Source organism: Laccaria bicolor, genomic scaffold (assembly GCF_000143565.1).
Source record: "Laccaria bicolor S238N-H82 LACBIscaffold_39 genomic scaffold, whole genome shotgun sequence".
Lineage (NCBI taxonomy): Eukaryota > Fungi > Basidiomycota > Agaricomycetes > Agaricales > Hydnangiaceae > Laccaria > Laccaria bicolor.
The window spans coordinates 127,461-147,700 of record NW_001889910.1 but is presented as its reverse complement, the minus strand read 5'-3'; the positions used below and the strand labels follow the sequence as shown (position 1 = coordinate 147,700).

At 46.4% G+C, this 20,240-nt stretch overlaps 4 protein-coding genes across 4 annotated transcripts; 2 read left to right on the top strand and 2 right to left on the bottom strand.

Annotated features, from left to right (window-relative positions):
- Positions 1-3,683: 3,683 nt before the first annotated feature.
- On the top strand, positions 3,684-4,255 carry LACBIDRAFT_308198 (uncharacterized protein; the record flags this gene model as incomplete). The annotated part of the gene is made up of 2 exons (XM_001886674.1): positions 3,684-3,965; positions 4,022-4,255. The coding sequence occupies 2 exons, from the start codon at positions 3,684-3,686 to the stop codon at positions 4,253-4,255; spliced, it is 516 nt and encodes a 171-aa protein (XP_001886709.1).
- Positions 4,256-6,201: 1,946 nt separating this feature from the next.
- Positions 6,202-9,646, bottom strand: LACBIDRAFT_308196 (plasma membrane H+-transporting ATPase; the record flags this gene model as incomplete). Its single annotated transcript, XM_001886597.1, has 8 exons — positions 6,202-6,536; positions 6,590-6,915; positions 6,971-8,130; positions 8,198-8,690; positions 8,748-9,160; positions 9,214-9,399; positions 9,456-9,478; positions 9,532-9,646. 8 exons carry the CDS (start codon positions 9,644-9,646, stop codon positions 6,202-6,204), a joined length of 3,051 nt encoding a protein of 1,016 aa, XP_001886632.1.
- Positions 9,647-12,588: 2,942 nt separating this feature from the next.
- Positions 12,589-15,612, bottom strand: LACBIDRAFT_308195 (uncharacterized protein; the record flags this gene model as incomplete). The annotated part of the gene is made up of 8 exons (XM_001886596.1): positions 12,589-12,623; positions 12,673-13,083; positions 13,138-13,515; positions 13,563-13,776; positions 13,830-14,547; positions 14,602-15,155; positions 15,207-15,433; positions 15,483-15,612. The coding sequence occupies 8 exons, from the start codon at positions 15,610-15,612 to the stop codon at positions 12,589-12,591; spliced, it is 2,667 nt and encodes an 888-aa protein (XP_001886631.1).
- On the top strand, positions 15,490-17,970 carry LACBIDRAFT_332167 (uncharacterized protein; the record flags this gene model as incomplete). The annotated part of the gene is made up of 6 exons (XM_001886673.1): positions 15,490-15,532; positions 15,725-15,939; positions 15,993-16,293; positions 16,343-16,645; positions 16,700-17,332; positions 17,501-17,970. 6 exons carry the CDS (start codon positions 15,490-15,492, stop codon positions 17,968-17,970), a joined length of 1,965 nt encoding a protein of 654 aa, XP_001886708.1.
- Positions 17,971-20,240: the final 2,270 nt, after the last annotated feature.

Sequence of the window (20,240 nt, the reverse complement as noted above, 5' to 3'; positions counted from 1 at the left end):
CTCCCCTCCCTCTCTAGTATACACTGTATGTAGTTAAATATATTTTGTATTATAATTGAAATACATCATTATTTGATCTAATTCACTTGTGAATTTTATAAGGAGGTTTGAATTTCTGACTTCAATAAATACAGCTCAAGTCACCTGACCTCTAGCTCAGTTCTGATCAGTGCTAATCAGTCTTGCTCAGCACTGATCAGCTCTGATCAGAGCATCTGGGGGAGGGTAAAGTACTGAAGACCTATTCAGAGTCCAGCAGAATCCACTGGAATTCCATTCAGATTCCGGCGGAATCCATTGGAATTCCATTCAGAATCTGGCAGAATCCATTGGAATTCCATTCAGAATCTGGCAGAATCCATTGGAATTCCATTCAGAATCCGGCAGAATCCACTGGAATTTGAGATTCCTACCATTCCGGCGGACTCCAGATGGAATTCTGACATTCTATGGGAGTCCGCTGGAGTCCGCCGGAACTCATGGGGGAGGGTAAAGTACTGGGTCTAAGTTACACAAAGTGGTTAGGTAATGGGTGGAGGAGTGATAAACATTGGTTATTCAGGGATTGAAGTTGGAATGTGTTGGAATGAAGTTGGAATGAAGTTGGAATGTGTTGGAATGAAGTTGGAATGTGTTGGAATTCCACTTGGAATCTGACTTGGAATTCCACTTGGAATCTGTTGGAATTCCACTTGGAATCCGGTGGAATCTGAGATTCCTACAATTCCAGCAGATTCCGAGATTCCTGTGGATTCCGGTGGATTCCAAATGGAATTCCAACACTCCACCGGAATCCGCCAGAACTCATGTGGGAGGGTAAAGTACAGCATGCTCTCTCTGTGGCGGGTATGTTTTCTATCAGTTTTTATGCAAGGGGACATCACTAACGCCTGCATGGCAGCGCTGGGTACCCATAGCGATCGCTGCGGGCATGATCCCTGACCACATCGTCAATGCCAACCACACCATGGAATACCTCAAGTATGCTGCAACAAGGAGCCTCCTTACAACCCAAGGTCACCCAAAGGAGGGCCTGGCACGCTTATCATCGGTCGGTGACCCCTGTCTTTGTTTGAGCCTCATTAACTGACATATTCATGCCATAGTCATCATTGAAAAAGAATATGACCATGCTCGGCCGCGTTCGGCAGCAACAGTGCAATGACGACCCTACCCTGCAAGCACGTCGGCCCACATCTACATCGAGGAGCCAGGATTTTTACAAGGCTCTTATGGTAGAATCCCAACGCTTGCGCCTTGAGTAAGTCAGTTTTCCCCACCTACATCTTCCATTTCTCATAACTATACTTTCCAGAGACGAGTTTTTCGACATCAGCGAAAACACGATACTGGACTCACAGCTGCACGCCGTGCACTTCGAGGAGATCACATCCGCTATCTTCATGAAGCTCGATCAATGTGAGTTCCATTACATGTCTTCTCTACCATTGCTAACAACATTATCTCACTAGTCCCATCAGTCATCAAAGCACATTTTAGCTGGACTTGGCAGTGCACCACTCTCAACCGTGGCGATGAGCTCATCAATCTGCTGCTCAGCTGCCTTCAACCCCACTCCCTGCTTGTTCCTAACTATACAACACCTGACGGGCAACACTGCGGTGTTGGTAAATATTATTTTGGTGTACTTTCCCTTTATCATGAGACAAAGGTCTCGAAGCCAGGAGTCTGTAGTTTACTTGTATTGTTGGTTTTATATCTTACTGAGATGAGGATAAGAGAAGAAGGAACCGGACTACAACTTCGTGCTGCCACGATGCAATCCGCTTCGTTGCTCTGTTGGAGCTCTTGCTATCCTTTTGCATTACATATTTGACCAGGAGAATGTGTGCGAGAAGATTGAGGGTTGGGACTGGTCTTACCCATTGACCTGGTGCAAGGCAAGTCTGCCCTCATCTGAAATCAATGTTGTTCCTTACCAAACCAAACTATCAGGTAAAGCTTATGTTTGGAAAAACAGTGGGGAAGGCCTGTGGTGATGATACCCTCCGAAAAATGGACACAAAATTCCTCGAATCGACATCCATCAAATCAAAAAAGAAGCTCCACCTCGCCTGCAAGACTATCCCTACCCACCTTGAAGAGATGGGGTACGTCATGACTTATTTGTGTGCCAGCTGCTGCTCATCATTTTTAGTGTTACAATGGATGAAATTGGTGCCATCGGACACTGGGCAAGTACCGTTCAACGTGAGGTTTATTCCACCAAGATTCCGAAGTCTGTAAGTTTTCTTTAGGCCAATTGTTCCTTCAGGGAAACTCATTTAGTCATTAGGCGGTTACGGCGTTGGCAGGTTTCTATGTTGGGGAGGCTTATCATGTTCCCTGGGCCACTGTTGCTGTTCCCGATGAGCTCCAAACCCAATTGTTCCCTTTTGCGGAGAGGGTACTTGTTGAGCTCAAAGGGAAGGCACACGTCAACCAGGGCTTGGTCAATTTTGTTGAGCTGTTGCAACAACTTCGCCCTTTCTTCTGGCAGGTGCGTCTACATCTCATTGCTCTGTTTAGTTTTTACTGATTCTCACTGTCTCAATCTTTGCTAGGCTACTGCTGCCATCCACAAAAAGTTTCCTGACTCACCGCTATTTAGCCGCATGCCAATTTTTAAGTCGTCCCTGGCTTCCAAGTTCATTTCACGATGGCCTCATGCTCAGAAAGAAGTTGAGGCCCACTTCCAAGTAGATACCGAGATTGCAGCGAACTTTAAGGAGGTCGCAACACAGAGCACCTTCCTCTCCCTTTCAACGTCACAAAGAGAGCTGTCGGAAGCTGTCAAGTCATCCCACTCATTGCTTGAAGTTCTTGCACGTCGAACTGAGCCACTCTCTCCATCACATAGTGTAAAAACTCATGTGGCCATTGTTGGCTCTCGTTCAGCTACCCCCAGCCCAACAGGGCCACATTCCAACTTTTTGTCACCGCAGCCTCCCTTGATAGAGACTATGGTGGCAAGTGCGGGTACCCCCATCACATAGTGTAAAAACTCATGTGGCCGTTGTTGGCTCTCGTTCAGCTACCCCCAGCCCAACAGGGCCACATTCCAACTTTTTGTCACCGCAGCCTCCCTTGATTGAGACTATGGTGGCAAGTGCGGGTACCCCACTCCATGCTGCCACTGCAGCCAGTCAAATCTCTAAAATATCACTCAAATGTGTAGACTTTCAAGGATAATTGCATAGATATGTCAATTCTTCACCGATTTTAGCGTTCTTGGGCTCGTTTTAAAGCTAGAATATGCAGAAATAATACGTATCAAGATACATATGAGCATATTTGCCTTGTTACAACCGATTCTTTATTTTTCGGTCCTAACCGGTTAGTAACTGCAAATAACCGACTGTAACCAGTTAGTTGTGGTCCAGTTAGGTTATTTTAGGTTTCGGGACAAAGGCTAACTGGTCTCGGTCTCGGTTAGAGCCCCTGGGCACCCAATAACTGGACCTAACCGGACTTTCGAACACTATATTCTACCACCTCCTGTAGTCGATCCAGAGCTGCTTTCTGTTCACTCCCAGGGAGCTGCGTCACGATATGTGGTGTCTGTGAACCATAAAGGCAGTAAGTATCATGTGCTACGGCTCTCACCTGGTCCCTTGGCGCTGCCCACCCCCTTTGACATCATTCTTCCCCCAGCAGCAGCATTTGTGTCTGACCAGACTACAATGACTGCTTACCCCGACTTTTCTGTGTCATCATGTGGATGGCAGGCTCTGTTCAGTCTGGTTGTCCATCTTGATTTTCTTTGGGATTGTTGGGGCCCAGGCAATTTGGGTGAATTTTCTGATGTCAGCTCTCTCTGGAAGTGCTGGGATGAGGGTACAGCTATTGAGGGAGTTGGTCGCAAGCCTCCATTGCAGATGGTGGAGACTGAATGGGGTTCTCACAAGGACAAGCGGTCAAACAAGGGACACCATGTTGCATGGCGTCCTCGCCAAAACACCACTGTATGTCTTTTTTCACATTGTTCACCTCTCAACACAACATTAATCTGCCTCTTCAGGCCTGTCAAAAATGGTCTCAATTTCAGTTTTTCATCAGTCGAATAGAGACCTCCATTAGCACTGGGCTTACGGCCTCGCAAGCTGTCCAAGTTCTTGAAGATACACGTCTTGCATTCTCAATGCCGCAGCTTCATCACAAACTCCAAACAAAGCGGCAGAAGAAGGGCAAGGTAGGTGGCCCTTGCCCTGAGTCTAGTGCTCCCTCCTCTGGGGATGTCATTATGGCCACTTAAAAATTAATCATGCTTTCATTGTATCATTAACTTTTTTTCTTTGTCTTTTCTTTTTATTTCTTCATTTTTTTTGTCGAGCCTCTCATCCACTGTAGCATACAAATATCTTCAAGAATAATCTCTATTGCGTTGTCTTATAATCGTTCCCAGTTACTTGGTCATACACACATACTGTACTCAGCCACATTAGTAATATGTACCATACTTCTCCACAAAACCGAATGCTAAAGTTGAACAAGGGTGTGCCAAATTTCATTAATTTGGCAGATCACTCCTGAAGCAATTCCTGTTAAATTGAGCCCAAAAACATAGAATACAAGTAAGAACTTCCATGTGAGCCGCAATTTCCAGCAAGAGACCTTATTTCCCCACAGAACCAAACACTGAACTTGAACGGTTCGGCGCCATATTTCACAAACTCAGGAGGTTGTTCCTGTAGCAATTTCGGTCAAGTAGAGCCCAACAACGTAAAAATCGAGCAAGAACTTACCTGTAAGCCTCAATTTAGGATAAGAGACCTTATTGCTCTGCAAAACCAAACATCGACTTTGAACGGTGAGGCGATATGTTTCGCAAACTCGGGAGGTTGTTCCTGATGCAATTTCGGTCAAGTAGAGCCCAACAACGTAAAAATCGAGCAAGAACTTACCTGTAAGCCTCAATTTAGGACAAGAGACCTCATTGCTCTGCAGAACCGAACACTGACTTTGAACGGTGAGGTGATATGTTTCGAAAACTCGGGAGGTTGTTCCTGATGCAATTTAGGTCAAGTAGAGCCCAAGAACGTAAAAATCGAGCAAGAACTTACCTCTCCGCTGTTTTCCTCGTTCAACCTGGCTCGATAGCACACTGCTGGAGGGTGTCGGAAGGTTATGCGCTCATTCAACAGAAGCTTGAGTATATCAATCAAAAGGGACAAAAAGAAACATGGAGAAGAACCTCAGAAAAGGGAATGATGACGGGATGGATGCACGATGACCGCACCACTCTTTTAACAGAAGGAAGCAAAGCGGGAGGACCACACCAACGGCACCTGGGTGAGGGAGGAACCAGACGTTTTCGAAACAGGAGGGTAATTAAACCCAGGCACTGTCACTGTGTTGGGGGCACGTAGGAACAGCGTTAATTAGGAAGAGGAAAGTGTTATGAAGGGAAGGGAAGAAAGAAAGAAAGAAAAGCAAAGGATAATGCACTGTGGAGTCAGTCGGAGCAAAACAAATGGAAACCCATTGGGAGACAAGTCGGCTCTGAATGAAAGGTGTAAAAAAAGAATGGAATAAATGGCGGGAGGGGTAGAATGCGAGGGAGGTAGACAATTAAGTGGCGATACGAGAAATGGACTCCGTCAACGCAGGGCAAAAAGAAGGAAGGAAGGAACACCCTTCAAAGGAACTTATGGGCTTAAAGGGAGATGAACTGAGTCACGGTATTTCCCTCTGTAATCTCCTCTGTTTAGTGGAGAATGTCCGGGTGGTTAACTTTGCTTGCGTTCAGTCAAAGGGCAGGAATGGGAAGCGGGCTGTAAGTTATGGTCAGGAAGAGGCAATGAAGAAGGTGGAACGAAGGATTAGAAAGGTGTGAATCTCAGTGGGGAAAACATGCATGAATATCCGGGGAGGAATAGGAAGCTGAGCTTCCCTGCCTAAAACCACGTTCACTTCTTCTCCGTTCTCTTCACTAATTTGTTCATTTTGTACTCTATTCCCTGAGTCCATAAGCTAGTCCTGATCCATTCAAATTTCTCCAGCTCTCATTCGCAGTTCTGTTGAAGGGTTGCCATGCTCCAAGATCCCTTCGTTCCCTCCACCCTTGTCCCGTAGTTGCCTGAATTATGTTCGGTATGGTGGGTGACTGTATTTTTCGGTTTTTTTTCCCCATGGTTTATAAGCAATTGGATTCGATTCTTCCGTCTATAGGGACTATTATGCTTGTCAAAAGAAGGAAAACTATACAGGGGCCGTCCCACCAATCCTACTCGGATTCCTCGCGAGCGTCTGGCCAACTCTCTGGGCTTGAATAGAGCTGAATCGGTGCAGCTCCTCAGGCTTTGCCGAGATCTTTCCGCCAAAGCCCACTTTACATGCCGCACGCTTGATGAATGACACACAATTCGAGTAGAGCGATTCGTGGATGGACGCAGCATGCGATTGGGTGCGGGTGAGTGGGACGCCGGTGGCAGCCACTTCTTGGGCAATGTGCTCACGACACTTGCAGATAGCCTTGATAACGGTGGCTTTCATTCCAAATTTAACCCAGTCAGAGGGATGAACCAGATGATGTTCTATATATACGATATGTCAGGATAAGGTTAACATGTGACTGGAGAAAAGATACCCACCCAGATCCAAACAATGCCGATCCAACCACCAGAGATAGCCTTGATCTTAGTGAAGCCCATGTCACCGTACGCAGCAATGATGGATGAGATGAATTGGGCAAAGCAGAACGCACCCTTGAGTGCTGTAGAGGGCCGCTCCATGAAGAAGAAACCATGCGAACGGGTGACGAAGATGAGGGCTTGTGAGATGATAGCAACTTGAAGGTAGACAATCATGTGCAGCTTGGGGTTGTTGTGCGAGATAGGAGGTGCGGTGTCGAGGGAGACACCAAACTTGTCTTGGAAGAAGTTGGTCTCGATGATGATGCAGACGAGGGCAATGCTAGTGTTCGAAAATGTCAGCCATGAAATTGATAAGTTGGGTATGATGAACTTACGTGGACGCAGTGAGGTAAATACCATAAGCAAAAGCGTACGAGAAAATCTCAACCAAATCCCAACTATCCGGCATCAGAGAAGGAAGCACACGATCAACCGAAAGTGTCATGATAGTCCCATCATTGAGGAGTGCAATGATCAGAATCATAAACGGCGGGAAGTTGAACTTGTATACAAATGACAGGATGGCGAAACACACAACAATACGGATGGTGATGGCGCATGCGTAGATCGAGTAGTTCCTCATACATTGGAAGATAATATGGGATTGGCGGATGGCGTGGACGATGGTGGAAAGACCCGGTTCAGTGAGCACGATATCAGCAGCACCACGAGCAGCATCCGTTGCACCTTCCACAGCGATACCGACATTGGCACGAGACAGAGCAGGGGCGTCGTTGGCACCATCACCCGTCATCGCACACAAATGCCCAAGCCCTTGTAACCGCTTGACAATTTCGTACTTGTGCTCAGGGAACACCCCAGCGAACCCATCAGCATCCACAATCATCTCATCAAGGTTGCTGAACTTGCTTCCGGGGGCTGGGCCGTCCTTCAACACCTTCGCAGGGTACATGTGGTCTCCCAACCCAAGACGGCGGCCGGTTTCTTTGGCGATAGCAAGTTGATCACCAGTGACCATTTTGATGCGAACACCAAGAGCCAGTGCATCATCAATGGTTTGCTTAGTATCACCATGGGGAGGATCAAAGATAGCCAGGAGACCAATCAGCTCAAACCTGTTACCCTCAGCCTCATGATCATCACCGTCCAATTCCTTGTAAGCGAGGGCCAGGGCACGGAGACCATGGATAGCAAAGTCTTCTACGTCCTTCTCCAACCTCTCCTCCAGCTCCTTGGTCTTGTTGTGCATGCAAAGTTCGATGATGATGGCTGTCATACCCTTGGTGACACACTTAAGTTTGCCTGTCGACTCTTCACGGTATGTGATCTCGGTACACTTGTCAATGGGGTTGAACAGCTTGAAGTCAAGCAGTTTGATTCCGGCACAAGCACGGGCTGTATCTCTGAGCGCTTGAACAACGGATGTGTCAATGGCGTCCTGATTCTCCACACGTGAGGCGTAAGCGGAAATGAGTATAACATCCTCCGCAGAGAAGGGGCCGTATGTCTGTATAGTGTTGCGGTCGATGGTGAGCTTGTTGGTGGTCAAAGTTCTGGTCTTATCAGAGCACAGGATAGTAACACCGGCCAACTCTTCAAGCGGAAAGGAGTATAACATCCTCCACAGAGAAGGGGCTGTATGTCTGTATAGTGTTGCGGTCAATGGTGAGCTTGTTGGTGGTCAAAGTTCCGGTCTTATCAGAGCACAGGATAGTAACACCGGCCAACTCTTCAATGGTGGTGATGCATGTAACAATGGCCTTGTACTTGGCTAATTGCTGAGCACTGACGGCGAGGGTGACTGAGAGGACGGTGGGCATGGCAATGGGGATACCACTGATGAGAAGAACAAGGATGTTGTCAAGACCATCACGGTACCTGTACCTGAAGCCAGCGTACAAGACAAAGATTTCTGCAATGATGAAGACACCAATGGTGACACGACAGAAAGATCCAATTTGAGCCAAAATCTTCTGCAAGTGACCAGTGGTGTCATCATCCTGGCCTACGAGCGAGGCAGCACGACCAAAGAAGGTGTTGGGGCCAGTGGAGATAACCACTCCCTCAGCTTCACCCTGCTTGCACGTGGATCCCCTGAAAAAAAAGACGTCAGAAGCTGAACAATGTGCTCCGAAAACATTATAGACTCACAAAAAGCACTGGTCACCCATTTTCTTGGACTGAGGCAGTGACTCACCCATCAAAGCGGCCTGATCAATAGAAACATTGATGGCCTCCGTCGGACGGCAATCGGCTGGGATGATATCACTGATTTTGAATGACACCATATCCCCAGGGACGAGAATGGACGATTCGATTTCTGACCATTGGCCGTCGCATCTAACCTTGGCTTTAGGTGCCAAGGAGTCCATAAGAGCCTTGATGGCATTTCCAGCATTATGTTCTTCATAGAAACCAATGGCAGAGTTGATGAATAGCAAGAGAACAATACCGACAAAATCAGGCCAGTCAGGGGGTTTGGCCTGACTGTTTGAAAGTACGATAGCGACGAGTGCGGCGGCTTCCATCACCCATGACAGGGGGTTCCACATAAAACTCAAGAACTGAGCAGAATTAATCAGAAACGTGCGCCTAGAGAAACTAAAAGACTAGTAACCTGAAGGAATGGATTCTGTTCCTCAGATTCCAGTTTGTTGGGGCCAAATAGCTTGAGTCGTCGTTGAGCCTCCTCATGGTTCAACCCCTCTGCAGTGCACTGCAAGAGCTTGAAGACATTGTTGATAACGATAGTTTCCAAGTCAACTTTTTCCTTGTCGTACAAATCCTCTGCCTTTAGTTCGATCTGCAGGGATGCACGTTTGTATGAGCCAAGCAAGATTAAACACATTGAAGACGTACCGTGGACATATCGACCTTGACGTCTATATGCGTGTCAGAACCGCATAGAACAAGTTGAATAAAATCAACAAATCACAAGTTGCTTTCTCGTCGTCCTGGCCAAAATCCTTATACTGCCTCTTTTTTCTCTCTGGCTCCTGGATGGGGGCATCGGTAGCATCACCCTGAGGATCGTTTGCGACGGCGCTCATGGTGGCAAAGTCGCTTCCAGGAAGAAGAAGATTGCGACCAGGATAGAGATGTTTGACCTTATTATGTAGTTCCCAACCTATCCATGAGAAATTTGCAGGGCCGCAGATGAACCGACTCAGAGATTCCGAGTGGTCCCTACCACTTTGATCATAAAACACTGGCAACTGCCAGCACAACGATTTGTTAATTGCCTAGGTTTTTTATGAAATGAGATAACATGGCAAACCTTATGAAATGTATCTCATTTCCTTCAAGGTATTATTTCATTTCTATTTCATTTCTATTTCATTCCTGCCTAGCACTATTTTTCATTCCTGCCTGGGCTATTTTTCATTTCATTTCTGTTTCATATCCATTTCATTTCTGTTTCATATCTATTTCATTCCTGCCTGGGCTATTTTTTTTGCTTTCCCAGGGTGATATTTTTGGTATTTCATTGCTGCCTAGGGCTATTTTTCATTTCTTTGCCTAGGGTAATAACAGGGTAGGAATTGTCAGGGTCTATTGTCTGTTATGACAGCAGAAATACATATGAGATTTCATCGCTTTTCTGAGGAATATATGTGTTGCGTTACCTTGGTGCCTCGCTCGTTCTGGGTTTCGACTACATCCGAAGAGCAGGCAAAGGGCCATGAGGAAAAAACGCCAGTCGCACCCATCCCATCAAACAAAAATTCGAGGTGATCAAGGTTGAGGCCAAGGGATATTCGCGTTCGTCCGTGCACTAGGAGGTGATAAAACAACTCTTTCGTGGAAAATCGGGTTGTTACAACTTACCAGGGCTTTTGCCAATCATGTTCATGAGGTCCAACCTCCTCATGTTCTCAACTCCAACTTGGCTCAAAACCCCTGCCATCCTTGCATACCTCAGATGATTGGCTAAATTTGAAGCTCGAGAGCTTAGCGCTCAGCGCCAGCTGCAACAGTGCAAGTGACAGAGAAGGTGCGCAGTGATGAAAGTGTGGTCTCTGCTGGTGGAGGGACATCATCATATGTAGTTTTTTCTGTGGAACTGGGGTCTCCTCGTTCTCTCGGATTGACACAGTGAATTGCACAAACTGACCTGTCGCCGAAGTTTGTTGATGGATGTCGGACATATCAAACTCTCACTTCAACGTTTCCAATCGTTCCACCAGGTCCTGCACCCCTCCTGGCTCCAAGACGACATATCGTCGTCCGGCAATATGAGTCCTCCAGCTCGTCGTCAAGCCTTCCTACTGTTGAACCATGCCCTGCCCCAAGACGACGTATCGTCCTCTGCCAATCAGTCCCACGCCACTTCAGGCAACCACCTAACCCTACCCTCTTAGGGTAGTTAGTCCATGCCAATAAGACTACCCTATGAGGGCCCAATACCATGGTATGTCCCACCTATTTCATGGAGTCCCCTGGGGGTAGCCAGGTACTCCCATGGTATTTACCTGGACTTCCATGGTTGCTTCCTCTGTCCTTGGGAATCCAAGATCTGTGGGAGTCCTGAACATATTTTGCATGGGATTCCCTCACCCAGGGGAATCCCATCCAAATTTATTTTGTTATATTGGGACTCCCAGGGCCCCAATCATTTCCAAATAGATTTTACTTGAAAGCCAGCTAGCCAACAAATGTAGTACTAACTCATAATTATGAGAATAAAACAATTTTGCTATGGAGAGAAATAAGGAGACAAAGGCATTGTTGACTTGAGGTAAACTTAGATTTTTCTATGGAGAGAAATAAGGAGACAGGTATTGTTAACTTAAGGTAAACTTAGATAAGAGTTCTAACTCCATGCTCACATGCAGTGTTTCATCATGAAGAGCTGAATGGCTGGCAAGTGAAGTGTTGGGATGTTCAATTGATATGGACACCAACTTGACCAATTTATTTACATGGATGAAAAAGCTAGTGTCCATCTGGAACAAATTTCATTGAGGAAATCAACTGACAACATATCTTAATAAGTCTTATAATTATCATGTAGGACTGGAAAGCATTTCAAAGTGTTGAATGGAGGGCCCACCAAGCCAATTGAGCATGGGACTCCTAGCCTCTAGAGATCTATCTGCCTAGACACATAATCAGAACATCTATAGGACTTCCAGAATTACCTCAAGATCTAACATGGGAGTCCCAAGGATATTATGGTTGGATTCCCACAAGCCTCTCTGGGAGTCCCATAGAGGAAGTTGAACATCTGTAGGACTTCCAGAAGTACTTCCAGATCTAACATGGGAGTCCCAAGGATATTATGGTTGGATTCCCACAAGCCTCCCTGGGACTCCCATAGAGGAAGTTCAACATCTGTAGGACTTCCAGAATTACCTCAAGATCTAACATGGGAGTCCCAAGGATATTATGGTTGGATTCCCACAAGCCTCCCTGGGACTCCCATAGAGGAAGTTCAACATCTGTAGGACTTCCAGATCTAACCTGGAAGTCCCAAGGATATTATTGTTGGATTCCCACAAGCCTCGCTGGGACTCCCAAAGAGCAAGTTAAACATCTGTAGGACTTCCAGAAGTACCTCAAGATCTAACATGGGAGTCCCCAGAGGTTTGCTTGGACACCCAGAGAATGAAGAAAACTGAAGGTGGACTCCCACAAATAGATAGATATTCAAACAACAATTCCTTGGAAGTCATAATAAGTTGTAAACGACGTTAGACTAATTACCAATATCCTCCCCACGGAAAGCATCTGCAAGGTCAATAGCCTCAAGAGTGTCAATCAAATCTGCATCAAGACTTTCTAAATCAGACGAACTCAATTCATCTAGCTCAACAGATGATCTGACCTCCTCTATATCATCATAGTCATCGTACAAACGGGAGGTGACTTGGGCGATTCGAGCAGCTGTGATCTTGTCTTCTGTTGGGCCCCAGGCTGGTATAACGGTGTCAGCAGGTAAGGATTGTAAGGACTTCTTCCATATCGACAGGACATGGAGAAGTTCATCCTTTCATAATTGGAGTTGATAGCGCAACTCCGGTGAATCTAAAACATGATGAGAAGCTACACAAAGCGTTGAAATAGTGAAACATACCAGTGTTATCATATGCAGAACTGGTGATATTCCACTCCTCTGAATACCAACTTTGAAGCACCTTACGTTCATGTTTAATGCGGTCTTCCTCTTCCATGCATCTATCAAGCTCTAATCGCACACGAATTCCGGACCTCACAAGATCATCGCAAAGCCACAGTGGTGGATCTGCCGTGGTGCCGTCAAGTGAATCTTCCAATCCAGCATCCTGCCAAATTTCGTCGTCAACATCCAGAGCAAACAAACCCTTCATGACAATCTTAGATGGGCAAACTGAGCCCGGAGGTGCCTTGCGCTGAGCTTTTAACCGTAGCATTACATCGCACAAGTTGTTGTAGTCACGAGCGAGTTTTTGAATGCTAGGATCACGACGCTTCACAGAATCTTCGAGATGATGGTGAACTTTGCGCTCTGTTTTATAATATTAAGTAGGTGTGGAGTACAGAATGTGAAAAAAAGACACACCGTTGACGTGGTTGCGATATGATCTTTCAATGCGGTCAAGCTCAAACTTTCGGGAGCGCAGCTTTTCGCGTAAGCGTAGCTTAAGGGCCCGAGCATTCATCCTCGCTGCAATAAAAGGGCTTCCTAGGAGCTTCTCAAGCTTGGTTCTTTCTTGAACACCAAGAGCGGACTCAGAAGCGTGCACCCGAGACTCTGCAGAGCTCAATGCCTTCTTAGCTTCGGCTAGGCGCAGTTCTGCATCACAAACATGATAGTCTGAAACTGAAGGATCCAATATGATGTTTTCTTGCTCTCGGACGCGTGTCCTCAGAATATCACGTGCTTTTCGAAGTCGGATGGCTTTGGAGACTGTGTCTTTGCCCTGGTTCCTTGTCCGTCCTGGATAAACTATTCACACTTAATTTGGAGTTTAGCATACAATGTACGTGGAAGGGGTTTTGTTTGAGCCTGTACCTGCGCAGACCATTCATCCCGAAGAACATTGTCTGGAAAGCCACATTCTGTGAGCGCCACTTCAGCAAGATATCGCTTCTCTTGACAATGACGAGATCGGCGAAGCAGCCAGAGAGCCAGGTGACCAAGGCTCTCCTTATCTGCTTGTTGAACCTGTCGATCAAGAGTGTAAACACGTTGATGTGACTATACAAGATACTAATGAGGTGATATATTGTCCCGGATGAATGAAGACTTACCCCACACACGCGTAGATAAGCAATTAATTTCTTGATAGAATTCCAGAACCGCTCGCAGCCTTCGCCGTCGGAGAGTCCAAATCCGTTGCACTTTCGAGGATGGTATATGATCTGACAAGGCCACTGATGTCCGAACGCATGAAACACGGAAATAGCAAACATCAAGCAGTGGAGGTATGCACTAAGGAAACCCCAGTTGATGCAACTTTTATGTAGTTGACAGCCAACATCATAAAGTAACCCGACCGTATAATGGAGGGGCAGGTGTTGAAACAGCGTCTCAACGAGCGCCAGAGCGTAATGCTGCTTCTCGCCTGCAGATCGCATGTTGACGATCCATATCACACGGTCATGGCGGCAGAGAAGAGCCATCAGTGCGGTGACGGCGAAAAACTGTGTGCTGGCCTTTTCACGTGTTTCATTGGCAGCTGTAAAGCTCTTCTCGCAGCCGGCTAAGACGGATCGTGGAACCTTCAGTGCACCATTGTAGCCATCTTCTTCGTCTGAGTCAGGGTGGTTCCTACTTGTATCAACAGGCTTTTGGCCCTTCGCACCCTTCTTAGCCTTGTTCGGACGAATGCCCTCAACATATTTTTCCATCTTTGATGCAGTGGCATCTGATATGAAGACGCTTCGAGGGTGCTCACGAGGTGGGTCAGACTGCCGATCATTTTCTTTTTGCTTGAAACATGCATCGACACACACGACAATATCGGGGCTGGTAATTGAATCAGTCAAAAAAGTGACAAATATACCAACCAAAACGACCTACACATCACCTCCAAGCCTCTGATTTGGGTCTCCCCCAAAGCATAGAGGGCATCGTGAACGAAGATAATCACTGGGGCGGTCGCATGGCATTGGCATTGGAAACGGAGCTCTCAAGCCATCAGCGTCTTCCGAATGACGTCGCTTCCGGGAAATCGGGGTGAAAGGAGAAGCTGTTGAGCTGTTAAGAGGCGTTGAGGGCCGAGGGAGTCCAGCATTCATAAACGCATCTTCATCCTCAATTTCAACCATAGTGACAGGGGGTGGTCGGGTACTAGGCGGAAGAGGCTCTGGTACTGGATCGTCATCAATGGCATCGGCACCAGGCGGATGTGTGGTCCGAGGAGTCGACTCGTTATCAGGAGTTGCAGTTGATTGTGTGGCGCGAGAAGTCGATTCGTCGTCGAGAGAATCAAGTGTTTTTGTGCAAGTCCCATCGTCATAACCTGTAACGATCGTCCGGACATGATAAAGTACATTGTCGACATGTTTGTTAGTAGCATCTTGAAGTCCGTTGTACCATTTCAGGGCTTCACTAAATCGGCGCCGAAGGGAGTCCTGTTCTTGAAGTCAGACCAAAATTCACCCTTCATCTAATTAATAAAATACCTTGGTAGTAAGTTTATAACCTTGGCTTTGAAGAAATTCTTCAACCGTGTTGCACCATGCAGTGGCATTGGGGGAAATATGGAGAAAAAGTCGCGATACAAATTCTAAAACTCGAATATCCACAGCCAGGGAAGGGGCAAATGGTGCCGAGGGAAATAACCCACGTTGAAGCAGCTGGACTGCAGCCGGTCGACATTTGCAAAAATGAAGTTTCAACCTTTCAAGGACTGAAATGCACTTTTTAGTATCTCAATGCCTATCAGGAAACAAACATACCACAAAAATGAACAACGATAACCTCCAGTGCTCTTCCGATACATTGACAGGTGAGGGTGGTGGCTAAAGCGTCCTCGGGGATCGGCAGGCGAAAGGATTCTGTCTGAGAAACAAGCCGCATGTACGGCATGATGAGGCGAGGGAGCACTTCAAATTTCCAACGAATGGTTTGATTTTCACGTTTTCGTCGGTGATTAGAAACAGTAGAAGCATGTTACCAACCGCTAATTAAAAACATCTAGTTTCTGCCCAAGCATGGACAAAGTTCGTCGCCAAACTTTATCATCGGGAACTCAAGACTTTGGGAGCGAACCCTTCTCAAGAAGATGTTCATGAACATTTCAAAGAACAAATTGATTATTATCACAGCGTCATAGGGGCATTCTTGGAATCGAAACGAGACGATGGGAAGTTCCCGCAAGTTGTGAAGAAAGTGGTCGAGCCATTTGCCAAATTGGTATGTTGTTACATTGTCAGTACCCTATTCCGTCATGCTAACACATGTTGAAGGCCACTCGAGCATACAAGGAGACAGGGATTCAGGTCTTTGGATTTGCCGTCGATGTCAACGCCAATTCAACCTCAAGCTTGGCTTGGGGCGGCAGCCGTGAGTATGAGAAACTCCGTGAACGCTACAAGTCCTCCGTCGAGACTCAGCTGAGAGATTATGAGGGGATGTTCAAGATGGCGGAGATGGACCAGCGATTGACGGCTGCAAGCAGTGCATTGATTCACTGCGAACCAAGGTCGAATGAAAATAAGTGTGATTGCCTTATGCGAGTCCTTGGAGAATTTCTACAAAGTGATCTCAGTAAGTTTGCCTATTGTCTCTTCTTGCACTCTTTAGTAACATTTTCTAGTTGAGATCTTCAGTGCCCGGAATGAGGAAGGCAGTAACATGAAGAAGGTCACGATGAACTGGTCTTGGATGGACTTCGCGTACAGGAACGAGGTCACCATCCTTGGTTGGGGGCTGGTGGATGAGTACCCTCGCGAAGGATTTTCTTTGAAGGGAAAGGGAAAGGGGGAGGCTTTTTTTCAAAGAATTGTCCAGACACGCATCAATGAGTACAAACAGAAGCGCAGTAGCCTCATGGTGAACGATGAAGAACTTGATGATTCGGTTATCTCACCGTATGTTCGCATTGTCCCATGGACGTCAGGTGAGTCTCAGCCAACTGCCTTTGCAATCTGTCTCGTTGATTATACATTATCAGAGCAACGAAAGCTTCGTGTGGTCAAACAGCAAGACATCCCCCTTGTGGTAGATGTTGCAGGAAAGGTTTTATCCACCGTCTTCAACTCGAAGGTGTGGGCGAAGGCGGTCGAAGTCACTGGCCATAAAAAGTCATGCCAGAAGTCAGCGCAACCACAAAGCGACGATGAAGAAGACTTCGAAATGCACGTTGAGATACCTCCACGTCGTCCACCTCCCCACCCAAACACTTCACGAGAGGATCCCGATGCTGTTCCCCCTCACTTGCGATTTTCACCAGAGCCTCAATCTCATCGTCCACCTCCCCGCCCAAACACTTTACGAGAGGGTTCCAATGCAGTTCCCCCTCATTTGCGATTTTTGCCAGAGCCTGAAGATCGTGACCAGACTTATAATCAGTGGGCTCCAAGCAACTTTGACACATGCCCCCCTCACTCCAGATATAGAATAGATTTGCAAGATTGTGATCAGGACACTTACAATCGAGCACCTAACAATGCCAGTGCACGTCCTCCCCACTCTCGATCTACAGCGGATTCTATCGATCGCGGTCGTGATTATCCTCGACGAGCACTCAACAACTCTGATACAAATCCCCCTTACTCTCGATCTACGGCAGATTCTATTGATCGTGGTCCTGCCGACAACTTTGACGGACATCCCCCTCACTCTCGGTCCTCTCGCGATTATGAACAAACTCAGCAGCGATTTCCAGTCGGCCCTCAGCCAATCAAGTCTCATTGAGATATCATCTACAACGACCATCCAAACTATAACCGAAACATCTATCATGGCGATGAAGGTGACGACTACCGGTTCACCCGTGATTTCACTCCTGCCCCCAATCAAAGTCGCTATTACGAAATTGACTCTGACTTACGAGGGGGTGGCCGAGAGCCATACGGACCTCCAACGCATGATCATCGCCTTGCAAGGAACAAGAACGACTATCCATCGCACGACCACTATAATGCTGGCTCTTCGGGTGCTCAGCAGACTTTACATCGCCATCACCTCCCGGAAGATGGCCAAGGCCTCTCAAAGCGGCCATACAACAAAGAGGATGTGGGACAGCTCGATATCGGCCCTTCCGAACTGCAGCTGCCTCAGAAAAAGCGGAAGATTTCGGAACTGGAGGAAGAGACACGCAAGGTTGTTGTGCATCCTACACGACGAATTCCGTCCGGAAGCCATGCAACTGCTCCAGAGAATGGTAGACCTGGCTCTTCGAAGGATTCAATTTGGGGTCATCCTCCAATTGGAAGGCGTTAAAAATTGCACATGACTATAGTATTTGAACTTGTCCCTCAGCGTTACTTATGATTTTTATCTGAACTTGTCCTTTGCTATTACTTATATGACCATTATGGATATGCCTTATGTATATGCCTTATGTTTCTGCTTTTAAATTTGTATGTTATTGTGTTAAGATCACCTGACTTAGGTTTTCTATGCAACTTAAAGTTGTACTTCTGTTTCCGTGTAACTTGAAGTGGTACTTATCCATGTAACTTGCAGTTGTCCATGACTGGCCTTCTCTTTTATAGTATAAGAATTGGTTGTTATGAGTTTGTTATAGTATAAGGCTTAGTGTCAACTCCAAATTATGCAACTTTATACTCTATGTTATAATTTTCAAGCCTTCTCTGTTGTAGTATAAGGTTTGGTTGTTATAAGTTTGTTCTAGTAGAAGGCTTGGTTGTCAGAAGTTCTAAGCTTTCTCTGTTATGATACAAGGCTTGCTTTTTGCTACTTAGTACTCACAGGCACATATATTCTTGGGAGTCCCAGGGAATAGGAATTTAGGTACAGATATACTTGGGAGTCCCAATTAACCAGATGGAAATCCCACACCCTGGGGAGTCCCAGTGAGTTGAAATTTAGGTACATATCTACTTAGGAGTCCCAGATAACCATATGGGAGTCCCTCACCTTGAGGAGTCCCAGAGAATATAATATTTGGGACTCCCACAGAGGTGGGATTCCCAAGGAAATGTAAGAGGAATGTGGAAGTCCTAGCAGAATCCCATGGGAGTACCTGGCTACCCCCAGGGGACTCCAAGAAATAGGTGGGACATACCATGGTATTGGGCCCTCATAGGGTAGTCTTATTGGCATGGACTAACTACCCTAAGAGGGTAGGGTTAGGTGGTTGCCTGAAGTGCCCACGCCACCTTCCACCATGCCATGGGTCTCTGATGCTTCGAGATGACGCATTGTCATCCGCTAAACGTGTCATCTACATGTGGGTCATGTCAGATAACATTGGTAGCGGATGAAACTTGTAAAAGACCAAAACAAAAAGGTATGTTCAGTCTTTCGAGACCCCAGGCACATGATTACTTACTTTTTTGAAGGTTCGTGTACATGTGTTCCCCGCTTTCGGCCTGTATTATGTCACCAACTACGCCCTACCCACCTTGAAAGAGTTGTGAAGAATCCATTGTTGATCTTGAAAGTAAGTCGTTAGTTTTTGTCTTTATGCGAGTATCCATGGACTTACCTTTGATTGAATTCAAAGTTTCACCATGCTATCACCTCCAATCTGCCCTGCCAAGATCCAACGGACGTATCGACCGTCGGCCAAGCGTGGTGGAAACGTCGTTCAAAGACGACACCCGTGATAGCTGTCAGATCACTAGTAGCTACCACTTTTATGATAAAATACAGGCAAGTGCCTGCACACCGACATCCACACTGCCTAATGAATTTATGAAATGAGAAGAGTAGGCAAAACTTATGAAATGTATTTCATTTCTTTACCAGTGCTTCTCATGACTATTTCATAACTGTCCTGAGACATATTTCAATACTACTTCATTGCAATTTCATTACTGCCTGGCCTTCCATTTCATTGTCTACCCAGCCTTATTTCATTGCCTTTTCATATCCTTGCCTGGGCTACTTCATATTCATTTCATATCCCTGCCTGGGCAATTTCATATCCTTGCCTGAGCAATCTCATCCCTGCCTGGGCTACTTCATATTCATTTCATTTCTTGCCTGAGACAATTTCATATCCCTGCCTGGGTGATTTCATATCCTTGCCTGGGCAATCTCATATCCCTGCCTGGGCTACTTCATATTCATTTCATTTCTTGCCTTAGGCAATTTCATATCCCTGCCTGGGTGATTTCATATCCCTGCCTGGGTAATTTCATATCCTTGCCTGGGCAATCTCATATCCCTGCCTGGGCTACTTCATATTCATTTCATTTCTTGCCTTAGGCAATTTCATATCCCTTCCTGCATAATTTCATATCCCTGCCTGGGCAATTTCATATCTATTTCATTCCCTACCTTGGGCTATTTCATATCCTTGCCTTTGCAATCTCATATCCCTGCCTGGGCTATTTCATACCTACCCTACTGCATTTATCATTGCCCCCTCAGAATGTCAGGCACTGCCTTCAGGGTCCATTTCAGATCAAATTTTGGGACAGGCCAGTAGCTATCAATGTGACAGCAGACAGAGCAGTAACTATCAATGTGAAAGCAGAGAATAGCCTGTCCTGATGTGAAAGCCAACTTGGCCATGATGT